The sequence below is a fragment of the Daktulosphaira vitifoliae genome, unplaced genomic scaffold (assembly GCF_025091365.1).
Source record: "Daktulosphaira vitifoliae isolate Bord-2020 unplaced genomic scaffold, ASM2509136v1 Scaffold_1, whole genome shotgun sequence".
In the NCBI taxonomy this organism is placed as follows: Eukaryota; Metazoa; Arthropoda; class Insecta; order Hemiptera; family Phylloxeridae; genus Daktulosphaira; species Daktulosphaira vitifoliae.
The window spans coordinates 60,832,474-60,842,746 of NW_026099572.1; the positions used below are offsets into that span (position 1 = coordinate 60,832,474).

Sequence of the window (10,273 nt, forward strand, 5' to 3'; positions counted from 1 at the left end):
TACCATATTGAAAAATATACTATTTTTGTATGATAATTATGGGTTTTGTATTTTATTTTAATAGAAGTTGATGTTGCTTTTGCAATTATCCATCAATTTTTTAAAATTAAACACTATCTACAGATTTGCATCGAAGCGTTTCTTATGATAGTGATTTTAATCACTGTCAGATTAAATCTATACTGGACCCTACTATGCAATGTCTCCACTATGCCGCGACCTCACTGTGCTACCGTTTTTAAGTATTGAAAAATGAATTATTAAAATAGTTTTAATGTTCATTAGGGTGGCCTTCAAAAATCGAATGTCTTTTTTTTTTACGATACCCCTTAATTTTTTTTTAATAGTCAAAAAAATGAGCTGTGCAAAATTTGAGATCGATCCATAAAGGTTAACCCATGCCCCAGGGCCTATAAAGTTGAGTTGATGAGGCAAATTTAATAGAAATAACTGATCTATGTCTCATAACTTTTTTTGCTTAACTTAGAATTATGAAAGTAAAACTCAAATAAAAGAAATTCAAAAATAATAATTTCAATGTAGTTTTCTTAATAAATAGCCCAAAAAAACACTACATACAGTGAAAAACATTTAAAAGTCTTAAAAATATGTTATAACGGATTTTGTTGATTTTTACTTATTTATTTTCATTTTATTCTTTGGAAAACGCATATTCGTTTAAAAAATGTTCTAAAAGTTTAATTTTTTATGCCAAATACGTTAATTATATTAGATTTATTATTTTATGGACAGTTAATTAATGATTAATTACAAACCTAATAAAATGTATTGTATTATTACATTTTCGATTAAAGATAATAATTTATTTTTTGGTTATAAGTTGTGCTTTTTGATTAATACTTTTTTACCACTAAATTATATCTAATTGAGATCTCCCTGCAAGTGTATAATCTGAATGTTAATCATATCTTAGAAAACAATTCTGATTTTATTATAACATAATTTTTTTTATAAAATATTTTACTTGTTATTAAAAATTTTTAATTTATTTTGTTTATAATAATAATAACTTTAAAAAAAAATATTTTACACAATCATTAAAATAGAAAATTCAATTACATTAAATTACAAATTACTTTTTGTTAATGTACTTTTTTTACAATTAGGAAATTTTTTCCGATAATCGTTTAATATTTGTAAAATGTATTGTTTCTGCTCTTCATTTGTTGTTAATATATTGTAGTAGTCTTCGATTNTACTATTTGTAAAACGTATTGTTTCTGCTCTTCATTTGTAGTTAATATATTGTTGTAGTCTTCGATTAATTTAATCCCACGCTCGGCTGTATCATTAACGACTCGTAATTTGCTTATTGTATTTAAAGCATTTATGTAATTATTGTTCGCACTCCAAAATGACGGATCAATTTTCAAAAAATCAATATTCAGATTAAATAGTTTAAAAAAATCTAACGTTTCTTTTGATACAAAATATTCAATATCTTTTTTTACAAAATCGGCTATATCGGATTCGTTTAATTTCAAACGTTTCGATGTCTGACTTGACGTTGAATTAAGTTGAGCGACCATTTTTCTTTTAATATTAACATCTATTTTATTATCAAAAAATGCCAGGCCCATTGATTGTGGACTTAAGTACCATAAGTAATTTATAAATTTAGAAAGCGCAACTGGGGATATTTCACTGTCTATTAATCTATAGTTGTATAATTTTTTAACAAAATTCTGGTTCTATCATTTCTTTAATATTACTTTCAAAAATATAGGGTTTAAAATTTTCTTTATTTAAATTATTTCAAGCCTGCTGAAATCGCTTGAAAATTGCTACGTCTTTACCAGTAGAACAACTAATTTTATTATCGAAAATGCTTCTGAGTATAATTCCAAATATATGGTGGCGGCAAGGTAAATAATGTAATTATTTTTTTAAGAGTCGTTCCAACAAAACACAAGTACCTCCTAAATGACCACTATTTACAGCAGTTGTATAGAAAGATAACTTTACTGATTTATTTATGTTCCATTGGATTAAAGTTTCATATAGCATTAATGCTTGATTTTTAGCTGTCCCTTGTTCTAATATTGGTATAGCGAGAAGTTTTTCGGAATCACTATTGCTAACAATTATTGACATTCTATCAATTATTTTACTGTCTACTAAATCTGGGAGAAGCTTACCATCCCAGTGTAACACTAGAGCATTTAAATCGGAATCATTAAATTGATTTTTAATTGAAGATGCCCTCTCTTTTCGTAAGATTGCTCGACAACGTTGAATTGACGATTTATTAATAATAAAGTCATCAATGTTCTCCCCTAACGCTTCAACAACAGCAACAAGTATGTGTACAGCAGCTCTATCGCTTATTTTACGACTGTCCATAACACAAACTAGTTTAGGAGTAATTATTTGTCGTTTACCTTTCAGCTTTTTTGGTGGTGGCAAATCATAACTATTATCAGTATCATCAGTATCGGTGTTCTCACTTAATGTAGCGGATGCCATTGAAATGTCCAAATCTAAAAATAATTTAAGTCATAAGTAATATTATTTTTTATGTAAATTTTTAGATAATTTAAATTTTAATTCAACATACCGTGTAAGACGATTATGCTTTCAGTTTCTATTTCTTCGTTATCATTATTATAGTTAATCTCATTAGAAATTCCATGCAAAAATCCTGGTCGCCCTTTTTCTCTTTGACTTATCAGAAATAGTCTATCTTCATCTATTTTTATAAGGCTTAAAGCATCAGTATGTGTAATATCAAACAAGTTATTAAACTTTAATGTAAAAGCATCTACTTTTCCTTTGTGGCTAACTGTAATTCGACCAGCGTGTTTTTGTAGAAGTCGCCACTCTTCACACAAACGTTTTATTTTTTCAAAACAATTTCTTTCCAACATAGTTGGGATCCGCGTCTTATCCCAAAAAATCATTACTTCGCGTAAAACTAATAATGCACTTTGACAAACACTTCATTTTACAACTCTTAAATTAAAAAACAATGTTTTCAACACTTGTAAATCAGATGGTAATTTACCACCAGTTATTTCGTGGGAATAATTACCAATAAGATAAATATTAGTTCGAAATACTTTAAAAGACATCTTTAAGAGCTATAATATTGCACCTTTGTGACTAAAACTTATCATTTAATATGTAACAATAAACAGGTAAAATATGATTAAACGTGTCCACAAATTGTCTGCTACATTTATACCGCAAAATTTATGTCAGTCGAATAAAAATAACACAAATATGCTTATCTTTAATGATAATACAATTAGAATTATCTTAAAGCAATTCAGTAAACCAAAATTTATACAGTAATATGACAAAATTTAATAATACAATAAATTTTATTAGGTTTGTAATTAATCATTAATTAACTGTCCATAAAATAATAAATCTAATATAATAATCGTACTTGGCATAAAAAATTTAACTTCTAGAATCTTTTTTTAAACGAATATGCGTTTTCCAAAAAATAAAAATNAATAAGATATCCCTATCGACAGTTGTCATTTTACCATCTTTGCGATCACTACTTTTGCCTGATAATTAACTTAACTTCGCTACACCGTATATTATAGTGTGTGTGTGTGTGTGGCCGTCAGCTCCCTGTTGGATTATAACATCTCTAGGTGTCCAGCAGGTTGTATTATCCATTTAATATTTCAATTGCTTAATAAATATTTATTTATATCGTTGTTAACCTAAAGTGTTATATATATATATATATATTGTAGTGCGACCCTTGGTAGTTCCTCTAAGAGAATATAAATTAAATAGGAAACTTCAGTACCTAAGGTAGATATAGCCTAGCCAGCTATCCCCCGTTGGTCCCTTAGAATACTGTCGACAGGCATTTAGGCTAAACCCCTAAATAGCGACGTAACAGAACTATAGTAAAATATGAGTCAGCATATGAGAAGGGGTGTGAAATACGACTTCAAAATTTTAAAAATAAACAATTTGAGGACCAAATAAATGCAATATTATGTTCCAAAAATTAAAAAAAAAATAAGTTAAAAATTAAATTTTTAACCATAAATTTGGAATTAAGTTTAATACGTGTAGCTCAATTAAATTATTTATTAGTTATATATTCAGTTTGTTAAGGTTGTTTTTTTATATTCAAAATTATTAATGTATTACCATATTTAACATTGCCCAATTTGACGAGAACCATTCCTGGAGAATTCTCTATAAACAAGAATAAATATATAATGATATTTATAATACTAATATATTTATTTGACTTATTGATATTTAGTTATTAATTAGCTTTTATTGAATATTACAAAAATTTTAAAATGTGCAGGTTCGTTTAGAGGTATATACACTTAAAATTTAAGAATTTACGAAATTAATAATTGTATATGTAATTATACATCTGTTATATAAATTAAAAGTCTACAAATATTAATCACTAAATAGCTTGGCCATTTACCAATCAAGATTTTATTTTTTTATTTATTTAATAAAAGATCATAGAGCAACAAAGGCATACTTTCGAGGGTGGCAATGGGCAAGTGTACATTTTTTTTAGTGCTGTAAGTAATTTTTAGATACAAACTACGTATATAATGTGCTTAAATTACTAGTTTTGTCATTGATTAGAGTTTGGCATCTCGGACATGATCTATTGGTTTCTAACCATTCGTCTAAACATAGTTTACATGCGTAATGTTTACAGTTAGATAAATAATACACGTCGTTGCAAATATCTTCGTAACAATAAACGCATTCTTCAAAATATATGTAACAAAATAAAAAATAAAATATTACAATACTAATATTGAAAATTTTTAAATATTCAACACAAATTTGTGCAACGTAAGCATTGGCAATCTAGTTTTTGTTGATTTGGTGGTTCATTATAGGTTCACGAAATTCAATACGATAATTCAATTTAAATGTTATTATGTTATTAGTTATTATGCAGGGCCGGATTTACCTACAAGCTANTTAAAAGTTATTATGCACAGGGTCGGATTTACCTACAAGCTAAATAAGCATTGCTTACGGCCCTCGAAAAAATACGGCCCGTAAAATGTCCGGCATATGAAAATAAAAAATATATTATATGACTAGCTGACCCGGCAAACGTTGTTCTGCCATATGAATTATCAAATAAATCAAACCTAAATATAAATCATTATCTTATATCTGACAAATATATGAAAAAAATTCATTAAAATCGGTCGAGCCGTTTCAGATAAATACGGGAAGCCCGCAGATAATGAAACTCAGTACCATCAGCCGAGGGCCGTCGATAACTCATTAAAAATAGGAATACTAATAAGTAATAACAATATTAGGACTTTCTTATCTGTACACCGTACAATATCATTATAACATGTTACATGATATTATGTATGNCATTACACGAAATTCAATACGATAATTCAATTTAAAAGTTATTATGCTCAGGGCCGGATTTACCTACAAGCTAAATAAGCATTGCTTACGGCCCTCGAAAAAATACGGCCCGTAAAATGTCCGGTATATGAAAATAAAAAATATATTATATGACTAGCTGACCCGGCAAACGTTGTTCTGCCATATGAATTATCAAATAAATCAAACCTAAATATAAATCATTATCTTATATCTGACAAATATATGAAAAAAATTCATTAAAATCGGTCGAGCCGTTTCAGATAAATACGGGAAGCCCGCAGATAATGAAACTCAGTACCATCAGCCGAGGGCCGTCGATAACTCATTAAAAATAGGAATAACTAATAAGTAATAACAATATTAGGACTTTCTTATCTGTACACCGTACAATATTATTATAACATGTTACATGATATTATGTATGTACTTGTGATCAGAACGATTGTTTGACGATGGCGAGAATCAAAGTCATAAATATTTATAGTGAATGATAAACTGTATAGAGTACTATGGTCTATACGTATATCTGTATAACAGTTGTGTTTTAGTATTTAAATAGGTTTAAGTGTGGTCCAAGTAAATTTATTTTTTTGAAATACCGAGAACAATGTCAAAACCGAAAGGTGGTTGGGAAAAGTTCAAAGAAACTCAAAAGAAAAAGAAGAATGAAGCAGACTTTCTAAAAAAAGTAAGCCCTCTTACAACGTTTTTTATACCTAAACATACTAATAGTGAAAATACCAATAATAAAGAAGATAATATTATAAATCCTAGTACATCGGACTCGCATAATGTCCTAAGTTTACCTAATTCGATCACTGGTGCTTCTTTTAAAAGTATTGAGTACTCTAATGATCCCGGAGATTGGAATTTAACATCTGTGGCGGTCGAATGTTCTAGAATGTTGGGCCGCCACCGCCTCTAGAAGATTCGTCGCTCTACATAAGCGTGTGGCGATCGAATGTTCTAGAGAGTTCCGCCGCCGCCTTTAGAAGATTCCTCTGACTATTTAAGGGCAAGATCGTCGCTCCAGTCAATCAATCGATTAGTCAATCACTTACGCATTCTGTCTTAAACGCGCTTCGTCTCTCGCTGTTATTTGTTAGTTCGTTGTAATATAGTATAGTTGTTATTAAATCGTAAAAGTGTTTATTACTTCTACATATTACACCTAGCTACATTGGTAACCTCGACGATAACAAGTATGAACGCCGAAGAACTACGCAATCAATTGGAGGAGTTACGCCAAGAAAACGCTCGCCTTGCAGCACTACAGGCACAGCAATATCCAACAGCTTCAGTGAATTGCGTTGCCGTCAAGTTGCCACCTTTCTGGTTCGAAAGACCGAGCTTATGGTTCTCACAGGTTGACTCGCAGTTTGCAATCTCGAGAATAACAAGTGAGGAAACAAAATTTAGGCTCCATGCAAGTATCAGGAAAACTCCAACGACAGTCAGTAGCGGCGGCAACAGACTGTCCGAACCCGAGCAGCCGCCTGTTTGTTACAGATCAAATAACAAAACGCCAATTTTTAGTCGACTCCGGTTCCGACTTATCTTGTTACCCTCAACGGCTACTACGGGAACGACGCCATGCCACCGATTACGACCTCAGCGCGGCCAACAACAGTACCATAAAAACTTACGGGACGGTCCATCTCAATTTGAATTTAGGACTTCGACGCAGTTTCCCGTGGAGTTTTATTGTCGCCGACGTGAGTACTCCTATCATTGGTTCCGACTTCATGGCATACTACCACTTGCTGCCGGATTGCCGTACCAAACGTCTTATTGATGGTGTCACAGGCTTGGCTGTGAATGGTAAGGTTTCCTCTGTAAATCAATGCAGCATAAAATCAGTTGCCAACACTTCTCCTTGGGCTGCACTTTTAGCAGAATTTCCGGACATCACACGTCCCACCGGATTGCCCAGGACAATAAAACATCAAACAGTGCACCACATTCTTACGACACCTGGTCAGCCAATAGCCTGCCGCCCACGCCGCTTAGCTCCAGGTAGACTTAAAATCGCCAAACAGGAATTCGCGGAAATGGTCAAGGCAGGTACCGCTAGACCTTCAAGCAGTCCGTGATCTTCACCATTACATTTAGCACCGAAAGGGGAGAACAGCTGGCGTCCTAGCGGTGATTACCGCGCGCTGAACGCCCGAACTATACCAGACTCCTATCCAGTCAGACACATACATGATTTCTCGCACAACCTGGCTAATTGCACGCTATTTTCCACAATCGATCTGGTAAAGGCTTACCATCAAATACCTGTTAATCCGGACGATATATGCAAAACAGCCATTACCACTCCATTCGGACTTTACAAATTTCCTACATATTACACCTCGCTACACATCCCATAATTTTATCTTACTTAATAGAAAAAGAGCCAAAATTTTTTCAAAAAATATATGCTGTCTTTTCCTTAACAAAAAAATATTATGAAAATCCTAAAGTAAATCGTTGTTTGAACAAAACTGCTTTTTTCTATACAAAGCTTAATGGTGATTATTGTAATAGAGAATGGTTACTTTATTCGCCGACTAAAAAAATGATATATTGTTATTATTGTATTATTTTTTCTAAAAATGATATTATGTGTGATGGATATGATGGTTGGCGAAATGTTCAAACATTTCTTGAAAACCATGCGAGATAAGGAAATCATGTTTTGGCAATTAGTATGTACCTAAATAGAACGAAACTATCGGGTTGAATAGATAGTGAATTAGAAAAACAGTTAACTGAAACACGCGACTATTGGAAATCATATTAAGGCGCATAATTGAAACAATATTATTTTTATCGGGACGTGGTTTACCATTTCGAGATTCAGACGAACACTACGGGTCAAATCGTAATGGAATTTATCTTGGAATATTGGAGCTTCTTTCAAAATTTGACCCATTTTTACCCCAACATATTGCAGTACACGAAAATCGAGGGAAAGTACACACATCTTATTTGTGTTCTTTATTTATATTTTATCAACTAACTATTATTTTGAGATACGTAAATAATGATGGACCAGTAGAACGTTTCATTACTTTTATTCATATAACAAGTCATACTGGTGCAAATCTTGCTTTGTATTTACTTAACTTTTTGAAAGAAAATGATATTAACATAGAAAATTGTCGTGGGCAGAGCTATGACAACGCTAGCAACATGAGTGGGACTTATACTGGTATGCAAGCAGAAATAAAAAAGCGCAATTCATTTATTGATTATATTCCGTATAATTCCGAACATATTATATAACATTTTGTTGTTTGTAGTATTCACTCCCCCCTAAATTTGGAAAAAGACTATATATAACAGAAAACAATAATCTTCATATATTTTATTCATGTTTCTTATATTTATAAAATAATTAATTAGGTCCATCTGTATCATTTGCTTACGGCCCCCAAAGTACTTAATCTGGCTATGATTATGCAGAATTAATATGAAAAAAAAACGGTAGCAGAGTGCCATTGCAGCATAGTGTGGACATGGATAAAAATATTAATAAACCAATTTATTGTTCTAAAATATTTATAAAATAAATCATAATATTTCACAATGTTAATGTTATGTATTGTGCTGTAATATTAACTTAAATTAAGTAACTTTTTACTTACTATTTGAAAAACTAGAACTATCATCTACAATTAAATATAGTACAATTATTTTATTATTTTAAATCGCTAAAAGTACTCAAATTTAAGACCACTATTATTATTAGTATTAAGAAATTATTAATTGTATATCCAAAATTTTTATTTTCATTAAAAATTACAAAAAGTTTTAAATGTGAAACAGTATTGTTTATAAGTCTAAAAATGATTTTTGGGTGTATTCATACATAATAATAATAATAATAATAAATATGCAGTTAATTAAAAACGCGATCAAAAATAATATTAAAATTGAAGGATACATGAAAATATTAATTGTACATCCATAATTCTGATTTTTATTACATTGACGGTTCATTACAAATTCCCGAAATTCAACATTTATGCATTTATAATAGTCCTTAATTATTATTTATATAGTTNATCGCGGACAAAAATCTGACATTAGATTTTATATATATAAGATATAAATATATAATTTCTTGGGAATAGGACGCAGCTTTCATAATGATCACAAAGGTTTTTTATCCCCTCCTATAGCAAAAGTATTAAACCGCCATTGAGCATCGCTAGGATTCAGTGCAAGCTAAAAACAAATAGTATTATTCCAATCAATTATAAAGTACGTACTCTGTAGGTACTTTATAATCACTATTTTTTTTTATTAAATAGGTAACAGTATTATTGAATTTTTTGATAAAGAGATATCTTAAGAATAAACAATATTCGGCTTCAAAAAAAAACGTGACCTAATATAGTTAATATACCATGATATGACTGATATACTTTATTTAAAAAAATTAAAATTGAATTTTGTAATGAATTTGAATAATAAATCAAAATTAAATATACCTAAATAATTTGCATAATTTTTTATACAAAAAATCGTTGACAGTTTTTTTTTACTATGCGGTAAATAAATTCCTTTAAATTCTTCTAGTTGTCACTTTTATGACTTTCAAATAAATGCATTTAATAAATGCAGCAATTGGCTCAATTTTAATAATGTCAGTCTATTAACACAAAAATATTAGCGTCTAAAAAGAGTTTTAGCTTATCATAATTACCATCTGGAGAACTTTCAAGAGGTTCTATTTTGATACAAAAACACACTGTAAAATAGCAAAAAATATGGTTTCATAATTGCATTATTAATTAAACTTATTCTCTATGTTATTTACATATTAAAAGTTTTCATTGTTATACACAACACAAAATTATAATACCTAGACTTTTTTTTTTTTTTTTTT

At 30.1% G+C, this 10,273-nt stretch overlaps 1 protein-coding gene across 1 annotated transcript in view; it reads right to left on the bottom strand.

Moving 5' to 3' along the window:
• Positions 1 to 10,273, bottom strand: part of LOC126894882 (uncharacterized) — a 20,511-nt gene that overhangs the window by 6,051 nt on the left and 4,187 nt on the right. Inside the window, exons 2-5 of the mRNA XM_050666190.1 lie at positions 10,091 to 10,135; positions 9,027 to 9,050; positions 4,590 to 4,736; positions 4,144 to 4,191 (exon numbers count right to left, since the gene is read on the bottom strand). Of these exons, the coding sequence (XP_050522147.1) occupies positions 4,144 to 4,191; positions 4,590 to 4,736; positions 9,027 to 9,050; positions 10,091 to 10,135 (264 nt within the window). The remainder of the gene's footprint in view (positions 1 to 4,143; positions 4,192 to 4,589; positions 4,737 to 9,026; positions 9,051 to 10,090; positions 10,136 to 10,273) is intronic.